At 36.6% G+C, this 26,108-nt stretch overlaps 1 protein-coding gene across 3 annotated transcripts; it reads right to left on the bottom strand.

The window, feature by feature from the left end:
• Nucleotides 1–557: 557 nt before the first annotated feature.
• On the bottom strand, nucleotides 558–25,789 carry LOC133703709 (disease resistance protein RPV1-like). Of its 3 annotated transcripts, XM_062128324.1 has the most exons (7): nucleotides 4,949–5,032; nucleotides 4,761–4,853; nucleotides 4,136–4,666; nucleotides 2,763–3,840; nucleotides 2,259–2,657; nucleotides 1,421–2,182; nucleotides 558–1,331 (listed from the first exon to the last, which is right to left on the bottom strand). In XM_062128324.1, exons 3-7 carry the CDS (start codon nucleotides 4,630–4,632, stop codon nucleotides 678–680), a joined length of 3,390 nt encoding a protein of 1,129 aa, XP_061984308.1. In that variant the 5' UTR covers nucleotides 4,633–4,666; nucleotides 4,761–4,853; nucleotides 4,949–5,032; the 3' UTR covers nucleotides 558–677. The 3 variants fall into 3 exon arrangements, with proteins under 3 accessions (XP_061984308.1, XP_061984309.1, XP_061984307.1); XM_062128325.1 differs by lacking the exon at nucleotides 4,761–4,853 and having other exon boundaries at nucleotides 4,949–5,008; XM_062128323.1 differs by lacking the exons at nucleotides 2,259–2,657; nucleotides 2,763–3,840; nucleotides 4,136–4,666; nucleotides 4,761–4,853; nucleotides 4,949–5,032 and adding exons at nucleotides 23,333–23,740; nucleotides 23,847–24,921; nucleotides 25,249–25,789.
• Between the last annotated feature and the right edge of the window lie 319 nt (nucleotides 25,790–26,108).

Below are 26,108 nucleotides of genomic sequence, written 5' to 3'. Positions count from 1 at the left end.
CAGATAAAATAACATGAAAGTAAAATAAATCTTTACATATATTTTGATCAATAAAAAGTTGAGAAGTAAAATAAGATATTTAATATATTTTATTATAAATACAAGATTTTATAAATAAAAATCAATTAATAAAATAATAACATATTACAGCGGAAAAAAAAAGTGAAAGCCGTTACAAATATTTATAAATAAAAGATCTCATGCTATACAAAGAAAGAAGGAAGATTGCTAGAGATACAAAACTATTTTCCTGATAAGCTTTAAAAAAAAAAACAATTTCAAAAGCTTTCCACTTTTGTTATTGAATTTTAATTCTATCTTTTAATTTGATAATTTTCAATCAAAATTAATTTTTTATTTTTATTATTTTTATCATATGATAAAAATTACTAATCAAATTTTATCATATATTATTTTTATTTTATTTCTTACATAAAAAGATGAAATAAAATAGATAAAATAACATGAAAAAGAAATGGACATTTACATATATTTTGGTCCATAGAAGGTTAACACATAAAATAAAATATTTAATATGTATTATTATAAATACAAGATTTTATAAATAAAAATTAATTAATAAAATAATATCATATTACAGGAAAAAAAGAAGAAGAGTGAAAGTCCTTACAAATATTTATAAATAAAAGATCTCATGCTTTCCAGCTTTTTTAATGTTACCATTTCAAAAGTTCTAGACCTCTCTTTGCAAAATACCACCAATCGATATTACCATGGAAAGCACAATAATAATCGCTATTACCATGGAAAGCACAATAATAATTTCTAAAAATACGAGAAGCATCATCGCTACTGTTGTGGGCATTGATAACTTCATCCTTTGATTGTATAAAATCATCATCCTTTCCTTCCTCTTCATGCAACCATTGTACTCCAATCGTCCTTATTTGGATAGCTGGACCATGTGGACGCACTGAAATACTCACGTCATCACCATTATCAAATGTAGGACCACCGAACCGTAATTTCCAGTGGCTTAGCGTTTGGATTTCACGAACACCACGCGCGTAACTCTTAGGGAAGGTATAGGTTTGACAAAGCATGGATCGACCACTGGTATTGTTTCTGATTTCAATATAAAAAGGATCATGGCGACTGTACCCTGACGTCACACTAAGCCTTGTGAACAGATTAAAGCCACATATCCGGTGCGCAGGAGGTGTTGAGGATATTTTGAATGAAAAGTTATCCACAAACTCATTCTGAATTAGCCATTTATCCTCTTCTTCCTCCTCATCAAACCCCCTTAACATCTCATCTTCATCAAGTCCATATACGACAACGTTGAATTTGCCATGATCAAATATTATCTGTACCAACAAAACAATGTCTATAAAATGAGCAAAAGAAAAGTATTCAAATGTAGATTTCCAAATCAATAAAATGGGTGAGGGAGGACCTGAAATCTCGATGTCTGTATTTGAGCACTAACCGTTTCCATTATTCTGAACATGTGAGAGTCGAACTTTTGGATTAATTCTTGCTTTATCCGATCTTGGAACTCGACTAAGTGATCACAACCATCTGCTAAAATCCAACCGTGTCGATTTGTAAGGCTTTGCAGTGAATAGCAAAAGGACACATCTAACGAATCCAAATGGGATGGAAGCTCTGGGAGTGCCTGAAGCATTTTGCAATTTCTTAAATATAGGTGTCTGAGTAGACCAAGATCCTTGATGCTTTCTGGAAGAAAACGAATTGGAGTTCCACTTAAATCTAGACTCTCCAAGAAGCGTGGCAGTGAAAACAAGGTAAATCTCAATATTTTCCTCGCTGAAAACCTAGAGGGAAAGAATAGCTTCAATGGAAGAGATGTAATGTATGATGCACTTGCAACCATTCCATCACTTTGAAGCAACTTGCGCCCTTGATGATGCTCTAACTCCATATTCAGGCTGTCAAGATTTGAGCAACCATCTAAAACCAGCTCTTGAAGTGAATTCAATCTACTCATTTCTTCTGGAAGCTCCATAAGACTTGTACAATTTCTTAGATTTAAGATCAACAATCTTTGTAAATCACCAATAGATTCATGAATTTGAACCAAATGGATGCAGTCTTCAAGTATTAGCTTTTCAAGGGCTGGGAGACCCGAGAAGTCTGGGGTTCTAATGAGATCACGAGAGTGACGGAGATCAAGAATTTTCAATTTTGGAAGAAACTGTGAAAATACATGAATTTAGTCATTATCAATTGAAAACGAGAGAGATAGCTATAGAGAGAGACTAGATGCATACCAATTTGCCTTTCCAAGCATCAACTAGACAGCTTCTGGATAGATCAAGAACCACCAGCTTCTCCAAGCATACGTGATTTGGTATGGATTTCAAAGACAATCCATGCCAACATAACCATATCAAATTCTTGGGAAAGTGCTCAAAACTTCCATGAAAATTAGTGTAGTTTAGCTGGAGAAATTTTATATCTGGCATCTTTCTAAAAGCATCCGTGCTGAGGATGGGAAAAAAACTTGTTTTGCCAGTTTGTAAACTTCCCCCATCGGAAAAATCAGAAAGCCATTCTTGAAAGAAGTTAAGCCTGCGGCGAACCATTAAATCAGTACAGACAACTTCTGCATAATTATCTTCCATTAATGCATGCATATCCAGGGTAAGGCCACGCAATTTTTCAGCATCCTGCGTTAAAAATATTAAGAATATATGAGAAAGGAAAGTAAATGAATGAATATGTTAAGTCACCACGAACCATTTAAGCAGACATAAAAAAATTGAGCTACTTACAGTAGTTCCTTTCAAAACTGTAAAAGCATCCTCGTGGCGCCATATTCTTTGACATTTGGGAGATTCTTGACGAGCAATTTCCCTTCCCATATCTCTTACTAGTTTATGCATCCACAACCTTTTATCAATGTTGATTTCAACAAGACATCTATCGATGAGAATGTCAATCCCAAATCTTGCACCTTTATCGAGCCCATCCAGTATCCTAACTGCATCATCCACATCCATTCCATTGAAGAAACATGCGATATCAAGGAATAAGTTCTTCGGATAATCACCATCAAGAAAGTTGTAACTTATTCGAAGAACCTTTTGAACTTCAAAATTAGGAATCACTTCCATTTGTTGTAATGCGCTTTCCCATATTTCTCTTCCTTTTCCGGACAATGAAGAGCCAATAACTCGAAGAGCCAATGGAAGTCCATTACAATGATGTAGTATTCTCAAAGAGTCTTCCACAAAACCATCAACAGGGTTAGCTTGTCCAAAGGCATTCCAACTGAAAAGCTCAAGTGATTTTTCATTATCTAGTGGTTCAACTTTGCACCGGACCCCCTCAATATCATTAGCTGAAAACAGACCCTTATTTCTGGTTGTAACAATGATTTTACTTCCTTTACAAAGCCAATTTTGCATGCCAATGATTTTATTGAATTGGTCCCTTTTGGCCACATCATCTAGAACAATAAGAATTTTTCTGCAACATAAGGCATCCTTAATCTTCAGAATTCCTTCATCTTCATCATTTATCTCATTAACATTTTTTTTTAGGATGTCGGAAAGAAGTTGCCTCTGTAGGCAAACTATATCTTTTGATCTAAAATTTGACAGGAAGCTCTTTCCTTCAAATTTATAAGAGTTTTGGTTATAAACACTCTTAGCTATGGCTGTCTTTCCAACTCCACCAATTCCATAGAGTAAAGCAATGGCAGCACCATGGGATCCATCTTGCAACCATGAGTTGATATCTTGTACTAGAGGATCTCTTCCAATGAAATGAGGGGGTATATGAAACATTTTTTGATCCAAATTCTTTAAGACCTTCTCCACAATAGATTGGACAAACGGTGCCTCGTACCTACATTAAAAAGTAAAATACAATGTACGATAATTAGTAGTCTCTCTATAAGCAAAAGAAATAAACAACATTTAGCTATGAAATTAAAGCAGGTTGTGTGTCAAAGATTTGATAGTTTAAACCAAATCATGATTGGAAAAAAAAAAACAACGAAGAAATCATATATAAGTATTTTATTTTATTTTATTTTTGTTTATGTTTTCTTATCAGTATACATAACTGAAAGAAATTAAGAGTTCACGACCAGCATTCTAGTCTTATGCTATGTATAGTTTCATAAAGAGATACAACTTACCCGTCTCCTAAAACCATTCCAGCTAAATTAGCCACTTCCTTCAAAGCAATCCTCCACCCATTCACCCGCTCCATCTCCTCGTTGAAGCTCTTTTCAGGTTCCACAAATGCTGCAGCGAAGCTCCCTGTTTGACTTCTGACTTGGGATGGATCCACATCATAGAATACTGGCAAAACTATGCAGTCAGCATTCCTCTTACGTTCCATGATCATTACAAGTTCATCGAGGCACCATCTCGACGAAGCATAGTCTTTGGAGAACACGATTATCGATATTTTTGATTGTTGTATTGCCTTCTGGAGCTCGAAATCTATATTCTCTCCTCTCTGAATTTCATTATCATCTCTAAATGTGTGAATCCCTGCTTGAACCAGGGTCGTATAGAGGTGATCGGTAAAGTTCTTGCGGGTGTCTTCACCTCTAAAACTCAAGAACACTTGATATTTACAATTAGGAAACCGTGAAGAGTAGGATTCTTGATATTTCCCAGCAGCCATTTCGAGTCTATTAAAGATAAGACTTTTCAAAGATCTGAACAAAATAAAACGAGTTGCAGGAATGATGTCAAGAGTTCAAGATCGACAGCACACCAATAAGCTGAAGTATTCATATATTATTATCTTACTTTTTCTTTAAAACAGTTTTCAAGTTATTTCCCACCAATCAACTCCTCCATGCCCTTTCAGAAAAATATCTGTACATATGATAAATCTCTATGCTGAACCAACAAAATTGGTTGATGAGATCATCAATAATTAGTTTCTAACAGTGAATTAATCGAAGTGATTCTAAAAGAGATAAGAGAGAGAGTACCTGTAATCTTTACTTCCAAGAGCGTCTCCAGGAGAAAATGTTATTTTGAAGACTCAAAATTGATAAAATAATATTTTAAATAGTATAAATATAGTGTTTTTTTTTTATAAGTTTGATGTTATTTTTTTTTATAAGGCTATAATTAATTAGTTTATTTTTTTGTGACTTCATTTTGTTGATTTTGATGTTTTTAAAAGATAAGTAAAAATAATATTTGTGGAAGAGAAAAAACATTTTAATATTTTATTTAGCATTTTATTTTAAAATATGTAAAATAAATATAAAAAAACTAAAATAATATTACGTTGGAGATGCTATAAAGTCAGCCTTAGAAGTCGCTGTGGTATGGGCCATTTCCCGCGTGAAGACCCTTTTTTTTATTTAATTTGCTCAAATCATTTATCACGCGTATACTAGGGCCTGTAATTCTTGCTATAATTACCAAAAGGGACATTAGACACACACACAACACATAATCCCTCCCATCAACTCACACGGTTCTGCTTACTTCACCCACCAGTAAGAAAAAGGCACGTGCAGGATAAGGGTCTTCATATCTGACTTGGAAAGTTTACTAGGGCCTGTAATTCTTGTTGCATCATTTGAATCTGTTGAAAGTAAAGTAGATTTATGAAGAATTAATTAAAAACAAAGCAATTGGTTAAATTAAATAAATTAGTCAACCAGTAATATTTTTAGATTAGTATTTCATTTAAATAATTTAATTTCTTATTTATTTAGAATTTAAGATTTATGGAATATGAGGTGTTTAATAGTTTGTGCTCGAATATAAAAAACTCCTGAATGAGATTTTTTATAAATAAAATTTAAATTTAAATTTAAATTTAAATTTAAATTAAAAAATATTAATTTAACTAAGTCTTGTTAACTCCGAATGAAATTCAATCACATCAACGTCAAATAATTTATTTTAAAAAAAAAATTAGAATTTAAGATTTATGGAATTTGAGGTGTTTAATGGTTTGTTCTCATATATAAACATATCGTGAATAAGATTTTTTTACACTACCAGAAAATCATTTAATATCAATAGATCAACATCAAATAATTATTTTTAAAACAAAAAATAAAATTATTTTATTTTTATAAAATAATTGACTTAAGTTAATTGGATAACGCAATTACCCGGAATTTATTATAGCGTGTTTGAAAGTGTAGAAGCGGTTGCTTTTTAAAGTGTTTTTCATTTCAAAACACATTAAAATAATATCTTTTTTATTTTAAAAAAATTATTTTTGATATTAGCACATCAAAATGATATGAAAACATAAAAAATATATTAATTTGAAGTGAAAAATAAAAAATAATTTTTTATTTTTTCACTTTAAATTAAAATATTTTTTATATTTTTAAATTATTTTGATATATTAGTTTAAAAACATTTTCAAAACATAATACAAAACACACCCTTATGTAATCAGAACAAGTCTACAACTGGGTCCAAGACATGGGCGAATGGTTTGAAAATTGAGAGAGAAAAGGTGGATTGTAATTCTAAGACAAGTCATCCCTACAAGTCCACTCTCTCTATGGTATGGAACGTTTCCGCGTGAGGAATTTTCCATGGCTAATTAATGCCGGAAGCAGAAAGTCGGAATGTCTAGGCTAGACCAGTTATGCATGGAAAATTTTGGTGCCGGGAGTTGACTTGGTGAAGTAAGAAAAAAGTTAGAAAATAAATTCCACAAGTTGATGGCTATTGACCAGTGATGCATGGAAAAATTTTATTGTAGAGTTTGGGCAAGAATCATGATTCTTGTTTCATCATACAAGAGTTACGACCATATATCACCCCTTGAAAGGGTGAGTTCATCATATACATTACATGTTCATACATTTGTCATGCATGTACCGGGATGAAAAGTTGATTCCCTCACCCGAGGTCTATTATACTGGACTGAGAAAAGTTGGAAAATAAAGAATGGGGTTCGATAAGAGGGTCATTGTCTAAAGAAAATTGAGAGCATCAAATGTGAAATAGCTAGACTCTTTGATCTGCTTGAACAAGTGTTGAACTTTAAGAGTAGAAAGGGAATGTCTGCACAACTTTCTATGGAAGCACTGTCTGTCCATGTCCCACACACGGAAAACATCATTGACCTTTCTCCTCATCACTCCATTAGTAGGGGCCATAAACACTGAAGTGGCACCATCTCTCCCTCATTTCAGTCATGAACAACAACAACACCTTCAATCATCAATACAAGACAATCTCATTTCTGTTTCAACTGCACTGTTAATTGTTCACTACCTCCACATCTTTCAATGGCCCCCAATAGCTGTCAGCCTTTCGCACCATGAGCAAAACCTTCTTTCTAGCCATATTTGCTGTGAACTCCACTCCAGTCTAGCAACACAGGATGTTGGTATGAAAACCATGACTTTTCATTGAACTTCAATATAGCAGAGCTCTTTCTATAGAGATCTGTTTATGGATATGCCAATGGGGAATTCAAGAAGGAATGCAATAGTTTCAAATCATCTACAATTTTCTTCTACCAGTGTTAGCATTAAAACGCAGAAGTAGAGAGAAGAGACATGCCTAGACTGAAAAACATAAAGAATACTGAAACTTCAACAGAGCAAAACTCCCTCTATTGGTGCTTGTTTGTTACACCACCAGTGAGGAATCAAAGAGGATACATAAGAGTTTCAGATTCATCAGTTACTCTTCTAGTAGAGACAACACGTGATTCCACACGTCGGTAATGGCGCTGCTACATGTTTCTGTGCGCTGCCAAGATTACCTAGCTGGTGTAAGGTTTCTTACAATCCTCAAACAACCACAACAACCTTGGAAGATTGACATGATGTTGTGAGGATTGCTAAAAAAATAAACAAGCTATGAAGAGAGGAAAGATTGAAGGATCTACCATGGATTCCAGAACAGTGATGAGAATTGAATCAGAAGATGACTCTCAATTGAGAAACCTCAGTTATTTTGCCTAGTCAGAACTTGTTATGCTGCTGCTTAAATGTCTTTGCCAAGATTTGAAGAGTTTTAGAGACAATAATGAAAACCACAGCGTGATGCTTATGGTGTAGAATACTGCACTATATAGAAAACTATTACAGTCTAATAATACAATCTGATAATAATAATAGTATCAGCTCTATAAGGAAAGATATTTAAGATTCTATATACACAACTAATCAGCTCCTCATAACGTCTTGATTTCCATGGATTGATCCTTGATGCTAGGAGTGATTTTCTAGTTGATTGTTGCCTTGATTATCTCCAGCGTGTAATGTGTTATTATCACCAACAAGATTGGCATACCTCGGCCACTCAAGTTTGTCTACCAGCATCTGTTACGCCCCAGACTTGTCGTCCTGGCTCCATCAAATCCCATGCAACCACTATTTCCTAGGTGGTATAATTCAGACAAGAGATGGGATGTCATGGTGGGGTCCTCGACCATTTTAATTGAACAATGGCAAGAATTTCAAGAATCGAGTCCAGAAGTTGTTGAACAAAAGGTGACTCTGAGTTTGTGAAAGATGATGTTATCAACCATATTGTCACCAAAACATCCTCAGAATGACAAGTGATTATGAATGCTTAGCAAACACTGATATCGCTAGAGCAACTGATCCAAGAAAGGTGTTGAACTGTCAATCATTTTTGTTATGGAGTTTTGCCATTTTGCATTTTGTTTTGGGGTCACATCTCATCCTTTAATGAAACATGTTTTTTCTTTGTCTTTTTGTTGTTCTGAAATCATGAGATGCTTCTTTCAAAGGGTATTTTGACAAAATATTTTGATCAAACTCCAACATGCAAAATTAAGGCTAGTCAATCCTAAAAGATTAAAAGTGCTTTGATTACAGAAATGACTCGATAGTTGTTAAAATGGCAAGATAAACAATATGAGGCGACCAAACAAATTTTGAACTCACACTTGAAATTGAACCACACACCATGTAGCTAAATTTTAGTAGTATGCACAATGACATGTAGTGGATTCAATAGTTATGGACTCGTGAATCATGATTCTTATAAGTCCAACTCATTACACTAGACGAGATCAAAATTTATCGGTTCTAACTGACCTTGCTTGAAATGAGAAAAGGCCATCTTTGTTCATCCCTTCACTGTCTAAAGATATATATCCCTTGTAATCCCTATCTGAGCCTGATAGAATATTTCTTTTCAAAAGAAACTCTGACTAGGATCACACCCCACACTGGGGGCAAATAAGAGATATTTTAAAGACACTGATAGAATCAATGGATAAAAGAAAGGCTTAGAACAAAAATCCAATGATTGAGAAAGAGCTTGATGAAGAAAGAAGCTATAGACTTTGAAGAAAGCTATAAAAAAATGGAAAGGAATTAGAACGCCTATCAAGTCGAGAAAGAGAAAAGGAGTTTTCAATTAAGAAAAGACACAGCATACGCCAAAAGTCAATACCAGAAAAAAAATATTGAGTTACAAACATTGTCTTTTGGTATCAATGATAAAGACTGTAATGATTAGATTGGTTATTCATCAAGGAAGAAGTTGGATTTGCTTTATGACCTATGTTAAGAGAATTTTGATCTTTAAGGTTAACAAGATTATATGTCAGTTTCTCTACAAAGACAACAAGAGAAGAAAAGTTGATGAATAGTTGATGTTGATCCTAGGTCCTTGAAACCCTTAAACACCTTTTGAGCCTGTGAATTTCCTTTCTTTCATAGCCATGAACCATAGCCTGCATTACGTGTTTTTAAAAGCCCTTTTCGATCAAGTAAGCAATCTGAACCAATAAATGATGCTCTCAAAACTAGAAGAGCTTTTCTATAAGGGTCGTGACTTCATGAATTAAGCTACTGGTTATTATGCATGTTGATAAAATAAATGCTAAGAAAAGAAACAGCATTTCTTGATAAAGCCTGAGCATCTTGTTTTTGAAATTCATAAAAGGTCACCTCATCACAAACCATCAAAAGATATACCCAAAATCAGAGTTTAAAGTGGATACAAAGAACCATGGAATAAAGGTCATTTTAATCTTACAATGGGTCAATTTCTGTTTTCAAAATATAAGACAATCAAAGGATTATATAATTTGAATGACGTGTGTTGGGTCTTTGACCAAAAAGCTTAATTTTCAAAAATCTCTTCCAAAACTGACATCTCTCTGATTTCATTTCAACAATTAGACTTAAATATACATGACCTTTGAAATATGAGATTTGATTCCAGAACAAGAAAGATTGTCAAACCAAGAGGAACATCGATTGAGTCTGCAAAATCCTTGACATGAAATGACATCAACTCTTCTCAACACTCCTTGAAAAGTTAAGCCTCCTTGGGGCAATACAGTGGACCCTAAGAAGGAGAACAAATAGTATTCAGCTCAGCTGGGGGGCAAAGAAAGATGATTAAATGAAGAATCGATGAACGGAGGACAATGTGGTTCAAGGAAAGATAATCAATGAACAAACACATTCAGATCACACCGGGGGCAATATTGTTCAAAAAACATTCCATAATCTAATGAACTCCAGCAGCAATTAAAAACAACGCTACACCTGAGGGACAACTTTGTATTTTCATCTTGGGGTTACCCTTTGAAATATAGCTAGGACAGATGTTATCGCATAGTTGCATTTGAATGAATGTCAGAAAGATGCACACCACCAAGACTGACTGTGGGACCATCTGTTTTGGAGCTCAAATGCGCACTTCATCGCATGAATATGGGTGATAAAATGAACATCATTAATGATGCCACTGCATTTCTTTTCACAATCTGATTCGATAAAATGAGAGAAATCCATTGAGCTTACAACGATGAGCCTTGTACTGCAAGCTATGAGATGCATGTCTGGATAACTAGATAGTTTCTAAGAAGACTGGTGATAACATATACTTGAAGAGTATTGTTTTAACTTGAGGCAGGTTCAGGACTGATTGACAATCTTGATGGGTGTTAGCACGATGCGCACAATCAATGAGAGAACAATTCTCAGGTAGCTTTGGTTAAAGGGAATTGCCAGATGGGATTTCAGGTTGATCGAGCTACATATATTTTTTAGTTCTAGTTGAATGAGGTCGCTAGATGGGATCTCAGGTAGCTTTGGTTAAAGGAAATCGCCATATGGGATTTCAGGTTGATCGAGCTACACATATTTTTTTAGTTCCAATTGAATGAGGTCGCCAGATGGAATCTCAGGTAGCTTTGGTTAAAGGAAATCGCCATATGGGATTTCAGGTTGATCGAGCTACACATATTTTTTAGTTCCAGTTGAATGAGGTCGCCAGATGGGATCTCAGGTAGCTTTGGTTAAAGGGAATTGCCAGATGGGATTTCAGGTTGATCGAGCTACATATATTTTTTAGTTCCAGTTGAATGAGGTCGCCAAATGGGATCTCAGGTAGCTTTGGTTAAAGTGAATCGCCAGATGGGATTTCAGGTTGATCGAGCTACACATATTTTTTAGTTCCCGTTGAATGAGGTCACTAGATGGGATCTCAGGTAGCTTTGGTTAAAGGGAATCGCCATATAGGATTTTAGGTTGATCGAGCTACACACATTCTTTGGTTTTGGTTGAATGAGGTCGCCAGAAGGGATCTCAGGTAGTTTTGGTTAAAGTGAATCGCCAGATGGGATTTCAAGTTGATCGAGTTACACACATTCTTTGATTCTAGTTAAAGGAGGTCGCTAGATGGGATCTCAGGTAGCTTTGGTTAAAGGGAATCACCAGATAGGATTTCAGGCTGATCGAACTACATACATTTTTTGGTTTTGGTTAGAGGAGGTTGCCAGATGGGATCTCAGGTTAACAAGAAAAAAAAAGAGTGAGAGAAAGAAAGAAAGAAGAGAAAGAAAAGAAAAGGAAACAGAAAAAGAAAAAAGAAAGGTCTTTAGATGAGTGGATCATTCAATAATTTTAGGAAGACAAGAAGACAAGTTTTTCTTTACAAAGCTTACTATGCAAAACATTGAGGATTTTTGCTTCATAAGCATTGTAAAGAGGGGCATCTATTGCTACCCACCATTGGTATGGATTTTTGTTGAATCTTTCGGCGTATCGGCTCATCAAATAGCTTCCTCACCATTGATATCCTCATTCTAGTTGGCTTTGTCATCTGTATGCGCCTCTTCTTTCCTCTTCTATGTATGACTAAAGTCCATAAATTGGCTGACATGCACCCACAACTTGTTCCATCCATCCTGGGTTTCGGTGGAACAGACTTCCAAGATCGCCATAACAGTAGAAGCAGACAACTGTTCAGGCCTGACCAGTTATGCATAGAAAATTTTGGTGACAAAATTTTATGGCTGTTGACATTAATTCTGAAGTAAAAATCAAGTTTGGAAAATAAATTCCACAAGTTGACGGCTATTGACATCCAGAACTAACAAACAAGTTAGAAAATAAATTCCAATGGCTAGTTTATCAAGTAAAGCTATTTGGTGTGAAGTTAACTAGCACCAATTGGTGCAAGCTAAGTCAACAAAGTAGGCACCAATTCGGTGCCACTTGCAGCACCAATTGGTGCCACTTGCCTTGCTTTGTATTTTGCAAGACAAAGGCAAGGATGCTTGCCTATAAATAGGCAGTGCATCCTTGCCATATAAAACACACCAAGAGAGAAATAAGAGAGAGAAGAGGAGAGTAAGAGAGGGAAAGTAATCCCACATAATTGTGAGGTATTTTGTGAGATAGTAAGTGAGGTGTTTTCTCCTAATAATAGAGAGATTTCAGTTGTTCTCCTATTAGTAGAGAGAGGTTGTAATTCCCACATTACTTAGTAAAATCCTACTATACTTGCCCGTGGACGTAGCCAAATTGGGTGAACCACGTAAATTCTTGTGTGTCTGATTTCTCATTTTATCCTATTCTTTGCCTTTTATCTTGTCGGGTTTGCATGCCAGTATCCTAACAGTGGTATCAGAGCCTTCTGGTTGGTGTTGTTAATACACAAAAGTTATTCGTGTGTACGGTACTATTCACGTCTACGATACTATTCACCTAGACGACACTATTCATCCATACGGTACTGTTCACATACGCTACTGTTGGCGTATATAGAAAGCCAGTGCGGTGATTAAATACAGTCTAGGAAGTTCTGTCTAAGGAGATTGGGTTTTAAGCGGGACCGTTTGTGACCCCTCCAATCTTTCCTGGGAACTTACTTAGTGAGGTATTACTCACACGATACTATTTCTATATACGTCACAGATCTGTAAAACGATGATAGCTGAATAGATCTCGGTGAATACAATGGCAGCAAAGTACGAGATAAAGAGGTTCAAGGGGAGCAATTTCTCACTGTGGAAAATGAGAATCAAGGCAATCTTAAGGAAAGACAATTGCTTGGTAGCAATTGGGGATCGACCTGCGGAAATCACTGATAATGCAAAATGGAATGAAATGGATGGCAATGCTATTGCTAACATACATTTAGCATTAGCCGATGAAGTGTTATCAAGTGTGGCAAAGAAGAAAACAGCTAAGGAGATATGGGAGACTCTAACAAAGCTATATGAGTCCAAGTCTTTACACAATAAGATTTTCTTAAAACGAAGACTTTATACCCTTCAAATGGCAGAAACCACGGCGGTGACTGACCACAACAACACAATAAGAACTCTATTTTCACAACTCACTACGTTGGGTCAACAAATAGAGGAAAGTGAACGTGCAGAGCTTCTACTTCAAAGTCTTCCAGATTCGTATGATCAGCTCATTATCAATTTGACCAATAATATCCTCACAGACTATTTAGTCTTTGATGATGTTGCAGCCGCCATCTTGGAAGAAGAAAATAGGCGCAAAAATAAAGGAGACAGAAATAGTTCAAACCAAGCAGAGGCATTGTTGGTGTCAAGAGGGAGATCAACGGAGCGTGGCTCCAGTGGGAGTCAAAGGTAGGGGAGGTCCAAATCAAGAAGTAAGAAGACTGTGAAATGCTACAACAGTGGCAGAAAAGGGCACTTCAAAAGGGATTGTTGGTTTAAAAAGGGTATAGAGAATACTGCAGAGTCATCAAAACCTCAAGGATGTGTTGCAAGCACCTCAGAAGATGGAGAGGTTTTATATAGTGAAGCAGCGACAATCTCTACAGATAGAGAAGAGCTTACTGAGGTCTGGCTAATGGATTCAGGAGCAACATGGCATATGACTCCTAATCGAGATTGGTTCCATACATATGAACCCATCTCTGGAGGCAAAGTGTTCATGGGTGATAATCATGCTGTAGAGATTGCTGGCATTGGCACCATCAAATTGAAGATGTATGATGGCTTAATTCGTACTATTTCAGGAGTGCGACATGTGAAAGACTTAAAGAAGAATCTTTTGTCCGTGGGACAATTTGATAGTCTTGGCTGTAAGATCCGAACAGACAATGGAATAATGAAAATTGTCAAAAGAGCGCTGGTGGTTTTAAAGGCGAGAAAGACAGTTGCAAACATGTTTGTATTAATGGGAGAAACACATCATGGGGCAGAAGTGTCAATCGCATCAGCCAGTCCTGCAGAAGAGAAGACGATGATGTGGCATCAAAAACTAGGCCACATGTTAGAGAAAGGTTTAAAGGTTCTCTCTGATCAGAAGTTACTCCCTGGGCTTACAAAGGTTACTTTACCTTTTTGTGAGCACTGTGTTACAAGTAAACAGCATAGGTTGAAGTTTGGCACATCAACAACTAAGAGCAAATGCATCTTAGACCTGATTCACTCTGATGTTTGGCAAGCACCGGTTGTATCCTTGGGAGGAGCAAGATACTTTGTATCATTCATAGATGACTTCTCTAGGAGATGTTGGGTGTATCCAATTAGAAGGAAGGCAGATGTGTTCACAATCTTTAAAACTTTCAAAGCGCGGGTGGAACTTGAATCTGAAAAGAAGATCAAGTGTTTGAGGACTGACAATGGAGGAGAATATACCAGTGATGAATTTGATAACTTCTGTCAACATGAAGGTATCAAAAGGCAGTTCACAACGGCATACACTCCACAACAAAATGGAGTGGCAGAGCGGATGAACAGAACTCTATTAGATAGAACAAGAGCAATGTTGAAGACTGCAGGTCTAGGAAAGTCATTCTGGGCAGAAACAGTCAATACCGCTTGTTATGTGATAAAACGATCTCCGTCAACTACAATTAAGCTGAAGACACCGATGGAGATGTGGACTGGAAAACCAGCTGATTATTCTCGATTGCATATATTTGGAAGTCTTGTGTATGTGATGTACAATACACAAGAAGTTAGCAAGCTGGATTCAAAATCCAGAAAATGTGTATTCTTGGGATATGCTGATGGAGTGAAGGGGTATCGCTTGTGGGATCCCACTGTCCACAAAGTAGTCATCAGCAGAGATGTCATATTTACAGAAGGTAAAATGCAAATGGAAGAACATAATAGCATTCTAAAGGAGACTACAGCAGTCCAGATGGAAAATACTCAGAATCATACTTCTTCTGAAGCTGCACCAGCCCCTGAAGAACAAGAACAAACAGAGTCTAAAACTCCTGAAGTTCGACGGTCAACTCGTGAAAGAAGACCACCGGCTTGGCACTCAGAATATGTTACTGAGAGTAATATTGCATATTGTCTTCTAACAAAGGATGGAGAGCCATCAACTTTCCATGAGGCTATCAAAAGCACAGATGTATCTATGTGGATGACAGCAATGCAAGAGGAGATTGAAGCTCTACACAAGAATAACACTTGGGATCTTGTTCCGCTACCACAAGGAAGAAATGCCATTGGCAACAAATGGGTTTACAAGATAAAGCGTGATGGCAATGATCAAATGGAGCGGTATCGTGCAAGATTGGTGATGAAAGGATATGCTCAGAAAGAAGGAATAGACTTCAATGAGATATTTTCTCCGGTGGTACGACTTACTACAATCAGAGTAGTCTTGGCAATGTGTGCTATATTTGATCTTCACTTAGAGCAGTTAGATGTGAAAACTGCATTTCTTCATGGAGAACTTGAAGAAGAAATTTATATGCTCCAACCAGAGGGTTTTGCTGAAACAGGCAAGGAAAACTTGGTTTGCAGGTTGAACAAATCTCTATACGGTCTCAAACAGGCGTCGAGGTGTTGGTACAAGAGATTTGATTCCTTCATAATTAGCCTTGGGTACAACAGACTCAGTTCATACCATTGTACGTATTACAAGAGGTTTGAAGAAAATTTCATCATTTTGTTGTTGTACGTGGATGACATGTTGGTGATAGGCCCCAACAAAGATCGAGTCCAAGAATTGAAGGCACAGTTGGCTAGGGAGTTTGATATGAAGGACTTGGGACCAGCAAACAAGATTTTAGGGATGCAAATTCACCGAGACAGAAGTAAGAGGAAGATTTGGCTTTCTCAAAAGAATTATTTGAAGAAGATCTTGAGACGCTTCAACATGCAAGATTGTAAGCCAATTTCCACCCCACTTCCTGTTAACTTCAAATTATCCTCAAGTATGTCTCCTAGCAATGAAGCAAAGAGGATGGAGATGTCTCGAGTACCGTATGCATCAGCAGTGGGAAGTTTAATGTTTGCCATGGTATGCACAAGCAGTGGGAGCAGCTAGTCGATACATGGCAAATCCTGGTAGAGAGCATTGGAATACTATTAAGAGGATCTTGAGATACATCAAGGGTACCTCAGATGCCGCATTATGTTATGGAAGGTTAAAATTTACTGTCAAAGGTTATGTTGATTCAGATTTTGCTGGCGACCTTGAGAAAAGAAAATCCACTACAGGCTATGTGTTCATAATTGCAGGAGGAGCTGTGAGCTGGGTCTCTAAACTTCAGACTGTTGTAGCTTTATCCACAATAGAAGCTGAGTACATGGCAGCTACACAAGCTTGTAAAGAAGCAATATGGATGAAGAAACTTATGGAGGAGCTCGAACACAAACAAGAGAAGATTCTTTTGTATTGTGATAGTCAGAGTGCTTTGCATATTGCAAGGAATCCAGCATTTCATTCAAGAACAAAACACATAGATGTTCAGTATCACTTTGTTCGCAAGGTGGTGGAAGATGGAAGTGTGGATTTTCAGAAGGTTCACACAAAGGAAAACCCAGCAGATGCTTTGACCAAACCAGTCAACACTGACAAGTATATATGGTGCAGATCCTCTTATGGCCTAGCAGAAACATAAGCAGCATGAAGATGGCAAATACAGAAAGGATAGAAGAATCACAAATGATCAAGTGTGAAGACTTGATTAAAGTGGGAGAATGTGAAGTTAACTGGCACCAATTCGGTGCCACTTGCAGCACCAATTGGTGCCACTTGCCTTGCTTTGTCTTTTGCAAGACAAAGGCAAGGATGCTTGCCTATAAATAGGCAGTGCATCCTTGCCATATAAAACACACCAAGAGAGAAATAAGAGAGAGAAGAGGAGAGTAAGAGAGGGAAAGTAATCCCACATAATTGTGAGGTATTTTGTGAGATAGTAAGTGAGGTGTTTTCTTCTAATAATAGAGAGATTTCAGTTGTTCTCCTATTAGTAGAGAGATGTTGTAATTCCCACATTACTTAGTAAAATCCTTCTATACTTGCCCGTGGACGGAGCCAAATTGGGTGAACCACGTAAATTCTTGTGTGTCTGATTTCTCATTTTATCCTATTCTTTGCCTTTTATCTTGTCGGGTTTGCATGCCAGTATCCTAACATTTGGCATGATAGTAAGGGAATGGCATTAATCAAGAAATACTTTAATATCTCTTTAATAAAGGAATTAACTTCCTTTCCAATTTAAACACTTTAATACGACTAACAAAAAAAAAAAAAAAACGAACTCCCAGTACTAACACCTCTTTTTTAAAGGAGACTAACATGGTTTCTTGAGATATTTCAACAATCATGTTTTTTTTTGTATCAATAATTATTATTATTATTATTATTATTATTATTATTATTGAGTTGTTAAAATTGCAAGGGAATAAGCTATAAAGGAAATAAAAGTCTTTATTATAGAGTTGTCAAATTTCAAGTTTTATTATTATTAATTAATTTTTGAAGTCAAATAACAATCAAAAAATTGATTTTTCTCTTATAGAACATTCCATATGCGTTTAAGCTATATTTTTGTCGGCATATAAATTATCGATGAAGATTTTTCATAGGAGAGTTTCTCATCAAGGATTTTAGATCTATTGATAATTCGGTCGGTAAAGTTACCTATCAGCGGATTAGCTAACAAAATATATTCACGACAAAAAAAAAATATTTGCTGACTATTTTTTTATCGACCAATGTGTCGGTAAATATTACCGATGGATCACTGATAAACTAACCGTCAATAATTGATTTATTATCACCGATAAATTTCCTAATGGAATCGCCGACACACAAATTCTATATCAAACTAGTTTACAAAATTATGCAATCATGCACAAGTAATTGTCAAGATATCAAAGGCTCTGCTTCAGCCACCTGTCAAAGAAAATAGAGAATATAATGGTTAGCAAGTTTGTTAATATGGTTAGACAATTAATGAATTTTGTTACAATTGAGTAGAATATGTAACCAAGCTTCAAGATATCAAAGGCTCTGCTTCAGCCACCTCTGCTTCAGCCACCTTTTGTTGATATAAAATGAATGTAACAGTGCTGGGAATGTAAGCAATGAATAATACACATAAACATTTTCTTCTTTCTCTGCATTATAGTAGCATCTTTCTCTACTTCTATTTGCTTCTTGTTCATCTCTGTAACAATTCTTGCTAGCTTATCAGTAATGATGTTATCAACAAGGAAAATGCACATTTAATGTGGACTCGTCCTTCACGGGGTGGCAATGGTCTTTTATTCATGGATTTTAGGGACCCGATGTCGTCATCATGCCAACGAGGGGATCCTTATCCAGTCTTGTTTAAGTTTGAGCTTTTAATAAACCTTTCAACTTTCAATTTAAGTCGGTTTTTTTTGTCAACTGTAACAACTCAGACTCTTTGTATCTTATGTGATGACCATTTGCAACCTGATGGTCTTGGAATTCAAGATACTATATGTTGGGCTTGTCATAGTGAGATTACACAGGATACAACTTAGTAGGTAAGTTCTAGTCGTTAAGTGCATTAAGAGATAGATTACTATCTAGTCTCAAAAAGTTTTTTGCATGCTCAGTGATCATCCTCAAAAGGTCGATATGAGGCTTACAAGTTGTTGCTACCCAATTTTTTACCCATGTTTTGATAAATTTTCAGAAAAATCCAAAAAATAGCGAAAAACATTGAAAATCTAAAAAATACATTTTTAATACATTTGCATCGTTTTTAACATTTTTAGCATCGTCTCAAAAGAATTTAAATTTTCAAAGACATTTGAAACGCATTCAACTTTTAAACGCGTTATTTTTAAATAATTGATTTTCCACATTGAGTCGACGTTGATATTTGCTCGCTTTCAAAAATACAAAAAAATAATAATAAGAAAAATCAAAATTTACAAAAAAAAAAGGAAAAGAGAAGAAAAGGAAAAGTTGAGGGACTAATTTGAAAACCTAGCAAAACTTTTCCTATAAATACCATGCTACACTGAATTTTCAAGGGGGGCAATTTTGACATCATAAAAAAAATACAAAAAACCTAACCCTAAACCCATCTTTTTTTTCAAGAGGAGCCGCCCCCCCTGGATTTGGGTTTTCTTCTTCTTTCAGCCGGAGACCCACACACTGCCTCCCTTTCCTTTCATCTTCACCTCAGCTTCTCCTTCACCGCAGCTTCAACAGCCCCAGCAGCGCCACCCCCTCTCGACCAACCACCGTTCTTCAGACGCTGTCCCCTCTCCCTCTCATTAACACAAAACCAGCCGCTCAAGCCTCCCCGACTACAGCTCCCCCTCACTTTTCCCTTCCCCAGCCGAAACTAGAGAAACAAAGCCAGCCAACCCTTCGCCATTCAGAGAGCTCCCCTGCCCAACGCCATTTTCCTTCACCACAGCAGCCAGCAACTTCCCTCTCTCGGCTGCACACAGACCAGCCTCTCCCTCAACAGTAACGGCTAGAACAACAGCCCGAAGCCAGCCCTGTCCGCTTCCACCACGACCCGACCTTCTCTTCCTCGTATCTGTTCTTCTTCTTCTTCTGCTTTTTTTTCCTTTTCCCTGCAGATTGGCCTCCATAGAAACCAACCGCTGCTCGCCTTCCTCCAACCAAACTCGCCGACCAGCAGCACGCCCAGAGCCGTCAGCGTCCACCCTCACCTCGGAGCCGTCAGCCACCAGAAAGAGGAAGAACTGATCACAGATCTAAAAAATTGAAAAACACCGACCCGAGGAAACAGATCTAAAAAAGAGTAAAATCTACTGTTGCTTGCGTTTGTTGTTGTTGCAGGTCACGGTGGCCTTCACTGCCGGCATGGAAGGGAAGAAGGGATGAAGCCGCTCCAGATCCCCCTACTGCCTGGAGTTTCTTGCGGCGGCGCGTGAACCCACGCGCCACCAGTGATGGTGGCGACTGGGAAGACGCGCCGCCAGTGTTCACCTGTTCAGAGACCTGCCTCAGCTCTGCATGCAGTTTCAAAAAGCTTCTCCAGCATTGTTATGGATTTTTGGGGGGTTTATTTTGTAATTTTTGAATTGTTTAATATTTTTGAAATTGTTTAATGTATTGTTTTGATTTATTTTGAATTTTGGTGAATTGTAAGATGTTAATAGTGTGGATGTGAAAAAAAGAAAAGAACAGAAAAATATGGTGAGAGTGAATGGGTGTGTTTGTGTCTTTTTATTAATGTTTTTATTATTTTAATAAAATTGCAAGGAACAAAGAAGAATTTAATATTTTAATTTGCTCACAGTTCAGATTTATTAACTTATATGTAAGTTGTATTTCTAATATCCGATGAAAAGACAAATTTGAAACTTCTTTAACACGTCAAAAATCACAAAGCAGCTTATCTCAGGTAGGGTGCGTTAGGGGTGTTAATACCTTTCCTAATCACAACCAGTCTCTTATTCGTGAATCTCTGACAAGACCAGTACATCCGGTTTCCTAGTAGCCTTTAATAAATTACTAGGTGGCGACTCCAACGAATGAATCAATTCAAGCAGCAAACGACAAACAAAAAATTGTCAGCCGACGCCGTGTGATACATCCGGTTTTCTAGTAGCCTTCAATAAATTACTAGGTGGCGACTCCAACGAACAAATCAATTCAAGCAGCAAACGACAAACGAAAAATCGTCAGCCGACGCCGCGTGAATTTTTTGACGTGCGACACAAGTTATGTGAACATAAAAACTCTTAGTAATATTAGATTGGCGTACCAATTATTATCAAGTAAACAATCAAGTGAGAGTTGAAATAGCATGTGAGGTTTCCCGTTGACTTGGCTGACCGGAAAATTGGAAGGGAACTCGAGCGTTTTTTAGTTGTTTAAGAGAAAACAGCAAATGGGTCATCCCTACAAGTCCCCTCTCTCTATGGTATGGAACGTTTCCGCATGAGGAATTTTCAATCAAGTTAGAAAAATCTAATTAAGAGGAGAAGTTGATGGCTATTGACATCATTTCGGCCAAAAATTCTATTTTATGTTATCATGTGTTATTTTATCATGTGTTATTTTTACTAATTAAATTTTATCATGTGTTATTTTTATTTTATTTTTTATATAAAAAAATGAAATAAAATAGATAAAATAACATGAAAATTGGAAGGTTAACTTATATTTAATATGTCTTATTATAAATACAAATTAATAAAATAATATCTCATGCTATTTCATGATAAGCTATTTTCATGATAAGCTTTTCAAGAAAAAAGAAAAAACTATTTCAAAAGCTTTCCAGCTTTTTTGATTTTACGGTTGAAATCTAAAAAAGCAAACCTCTACTTAATGAAACATAAAATAATACGTGTTCTAGACCCTTCTTTGCAAAATTCCAAAAAGTGAAATTGCGAGCCCTGCGTTTACCATGGAAAGCACAATTATAATTTCTAACTATATGAGAAGCTAATTCTACTTTGGCTACGTGTGCTGCATCATCATCATCATCATCGCTACTGTTGTGGGCATTAATAACTTCATCCATTCCTTCCTCTTCATGCAACCATTGTACTCCAACGGTCCTTATTTGGATAGCTGGACCACGTGGACGCACTGAAATACTCACGTCATCACCATTATCAAATGAAGGATCATTGCCCCCTAATTTCGTGTGCAATAGCGATTGGATTTCCCGAACACCACGCGCGTACCTCATAGGGAAGACAAAGAAGTGACAAAGCAAGGATCGACCGCTCGTATTGTTTCTGATTTCAATATAAACATTACTAAAGCCACGGTGTGCTGACGTCACACAACTTATGAACAGATTAAAGCCACATATCCGGTGCGCAGGAGGAGGTGAGGATATTTTGAATGAAAAGTTATCTTCAAACTCATTCTGAATTAGCCATTTATCCTCCTCATCAAACCACCGTAACATCTCATCTTCAAATGCATATAAGACAACGTTGAATATGCCATCCATAAATGTTATCTGTACCACCAAAACAATGTCTATAAAATGAGCAAAAGAAAAGTATTCAAATGTAGATTTCCAAAACAATAAAATGTAGATTTCCACCTGAAATCTCGATGGCTGTATTTGAGCCCTAACCGTTTCCATTATTCTGAACATTTGAGAGTCTAACTTTTGGATTAATTCCTGCTTTATCCGATCTTGGAACTCGACTAAGTGATCGCAACCATCTCCTTCAGTCCAACTATTTGGATATGCAAGTTCTTGCAGTGAATAGCACAAGGACACATCTAACAAATCCAAAAGGAATGGAAGCTCTGGGAGTGCCTGAAGCATTTTGCAATTTCTTAAATATAGGGCTCTGAGTAGACCAAGATCCTTGATGCTTTCTGGAAGAAAACGAATTGGAGTTCCACTTAAATCTAGACTCTCCAAGAAGCGTGGCAGTGAAAACAAGGTAAATCTCAACATTTTCCTCGTTGAAAACCTAGAGGGAAAGAATAGCTTCAATGGAAGAGATGAAATGAATGATGTACTTGCAACAATTCCATCACTTTGAAGCAACTTGCGCCCCTGATGATGCTCTAACTCCATATTCAGGTTGTTAAGATTTGAACAACCATCTAAAACCAGCTCTTGAAGTGAATTCAATCTACTCATTTCTTCTGGAAGCTCCACAAGAGTTGTACAATTTCTTAGATTTAAGATCAACAATCTTTGTAAATCACCAATAGATTCGTGAATTTGAACCAAACGGATGCAGTCTTCAAGTATTAGCTTTTCAAGGGATGGGAGACCCGAGAAGTCTGGGGTTCTAATGAGATCACGAGAGTGACGGAGATCAAGAATTTTCAATTTTGGAAGAAACTGTGAAAATACATGAATTTAGTTGTTATCAATTGAAAACGAGAGAGATAGCTATAGAGAGACTTGATACATACCGGTTTGCCCTTCCAAGCATCAACTAGACAGCTTCTGGATAGATCAAGAACCACCAGCTTCTCCAAGCATACGTGATTTGGTATGGAGCTCCAAGACAATCCATGCCAACATAACCATATCAAATTCTTGGGAAAGTGCTCAAAACTTCCATGAAAATTAGCGTAGTTTAGTTGGAGAAATTTTATATCTGGCATCTTTCTAAAAGCATCCGTGGTGAGGATGGGAAACAAACTTGTTTGGCCAGTTTGTAATTTTCCCCCATCGAAAAAATCAGAAAGCCATTGTTGAAAGAAGTTAAGCCTGCGGCGCTTGCGACAAACCATTGAATCAGTACAGACAACTTCTGCATAATGATATTCCATTAATGCATGCATATCAATGGTAAGGCCACGCAATTTTTCAGCCTCCTGCATAACAATATTAGAAGTACATGAGAAGGGAAAGTAGATGAATGAATATGTCAAGGCACCACAAACCATTTAAGTAGACATTTAAAAAAATTCAGCTACTTACAGTAGTTCCTTTCAAAACTGTAAAAGCATCCCCATGATGCCATATTCTTTGACATTTGGGTGATTCTTGACGAGCAATTTCCCTTCCCATATCTCTTACTAGTTGATGCATCCACAACCTTTGATCACTGTTGATTTCAACAAGACATCTATCGATGAGATTGTCAATCCCAAATCTTGCACCTTTATCGAGCCCATCCAGTATCCTAACTGCATCATTCACATGCATTCCATTGAAGAAACATGCGATATCAAGGAATAAGTTCTTCGGATAATCACCATCAAGAAAGTCGTAACTTATTCGAAGAACCTTTTGAACTTCAAAATTAAGAATCACTTCCATTTGTTGTAACGCGCTTTCCCATATTCCTCTTCCTTTTCCGGACAATGAAGAGCCAATAACTCCAAGAGCTAATGGAAGTCCATTACAATGATGTACTATTCTCCAAGAGTCTTCCACAAAACCATCAACAGGGTTAGCTTGTCCAAAGGCATTCCAATTGAAAAGCTCAAGTGATTTTTCATCATCTAGCAGTTCAACTTTGTACCGGACCCACTGAATATCATTAGCTGAAAACAAACCCTTATTTCTGGTTGTTACAATGATTTTACTTCCTTTACAAAGCCAATTTTGCATGACAATGATTTTATTGAATTGGTCCCTCTTGTCCACATCATCTAGAACAATAAGAGTTCTTCTGCAACATAATGCATGCTTAATCTTCAGAATTCCTTCATCAGGATCATTTATCTCAACAGTCTTGTTTAGGATGTCGAAAAGAAGTTGCCTCTGTAGGCAAACTATATCCTTTGACCTAAAATTTGATAGAAAGCTCTTTCCTTCAAATTTATAATAGTTCTGGTTAAAAACACTCTTAGCTATGGCTGTCTTTCCAACTCCACCAATTCCATAGAGTAAAGCAATGGCAGCACCATGGGATCCATCTTGCAACCATGAGTTGATATCTTGTACTAAAGCATCTCTTCCGATGAAATGAAGGGGGACATAAAATATTTTTGGATCCAAATTCTTTAAGACATTCTCCACAATAGATTGGACAAACTGTGCCTCGTACCTGCATCAAAAAGTAAAATACAAGGTGGGATAATTAGTAGCCTCTCTATAAAGGATAGAAATAAACAACATTTAGCTAAGAAATTAAACCGGGCTGCGTGTCCATGAATGATAATTAAATTTGTAGGTGCGTTATCACCACCTATTAAAACCAAATCATGATCGGAAAAGAAGAAGAAGAAGAAGAAGAAGAAATCATAAGTGTTTTATTTTATTTTTCTTGTATGTTTTCTTATCAGTACACTTAACTGAAAGAAATTAATTAAAAGTTCACGGCCAGCATTCTATTCTTATGCTACGTATAGTTTCATCAAGAGATATAACTTACCCATCTCCTAAATCCATTCCAGCTAAATTTGCAACTTCCTTCAAAGCAATCCTCCACCCATTCACCCGCTCCATCTTCTCCTTGTAGTGCTTTTCATGTTCCACAAATGCTGCAGCGAAGCTCCCAGTTTGATTTCTGACTTCAGATGGATCCACATGATAGAATACTGGGAAAACTATGCATTCAGCATTCCTCTTACGTTCCATGATCTTTACAAGTTCTTCGAGGCACCATTTCGACCAAGCATAGTTTTTGGAGAACACGATTATCGCTATTTTTGATTGTTTTATTGCCTTCTGGAGCTCCAGCCTTATATTCTTTCCTCTCCGAATTTCATCATCATCTCTAAATGTGTGAAACCCTGCATCAACCAGGGCCTTGTAGAGGTGGTCAGTAAAGCTCTTGCGGGTGTCTTCACCTCTAAAAGTCAAGAACACTTGATATTTACAATTAGAAAACCGTGAAGAGTAGGATTCTTGATATTTCCCAGCAGCCATTTCGAGTCTAGCAAAGATAAGACTTTTCAAAGATCTGAACAAAAAAAAAAAAGGAGTTGCGGGATTCAAGTCGATAGTTCAAGTATTTTAACATAATACTAAAAGAGATAAGAGAGAGAGAGAGAGTACCTGAAATCTTCGCTGATGTTCTCTTAACAGTTCATCAATTTTCTGCTTTTAAGTCAGCTTTACAAGTCACTGTGGTATGGGCTATTTCCCGCGTGAGGACTTTTTTTTTTTTTAATTTGCTAAAATCATTTATCGCGCCTTTACTAGGGCTTTTAAGACATTGTTTGTCACCACTTTTTTAAAAATTGAATTTTTTTTTTATTAAAATTTAATATATTTTAAATTATTTTGAAG

Source organism: Populus nigra, chromosome 9 (assembly GCF_951802175.1).
Source record: "Populus nigra chromosome 9, ddPopNigr1.1, whole genome shotgun sequence".
In the NCBI taxonomy this organism is placed as follows: domain Eukaryota; kingdom Viridiplantae; phylum Streptophyta; class Magnoliopsida; order Malpighiales; family Salicaceae; genus Populus; species Populus nigra.
The sequence above is the reverse complement of the archived record's forward strand: the minus strand, read 5'-3'. Positions and strand labels throughout refer to the sequence as shown.

Bases quoted from the DNA above. Each gene is read 5' to 3' on its own strand.
- LOC133703709 (XM_062128323.1), bottom strand. From the start codon at position 25,745: ATGGCTGCTGGGAAATATCAAGAATCCTACTCTTCACGGTTTTCTAAT. The intron at 23,741-23,846 runs GTAAGTAGCTGA...ATTGTTATGCAG, and splicing joins CAGTTTTGAAAGGAACTACT to GAGGCTGAAAAATTGCGTGG. The intron at 2,183-23,332 runs GTATGTATCAAG...GTATTTTCACAG, and splicing joins ATGCTTGGAAGGGCAAACCG to TTTCTTCCAAAATTGAAAAT.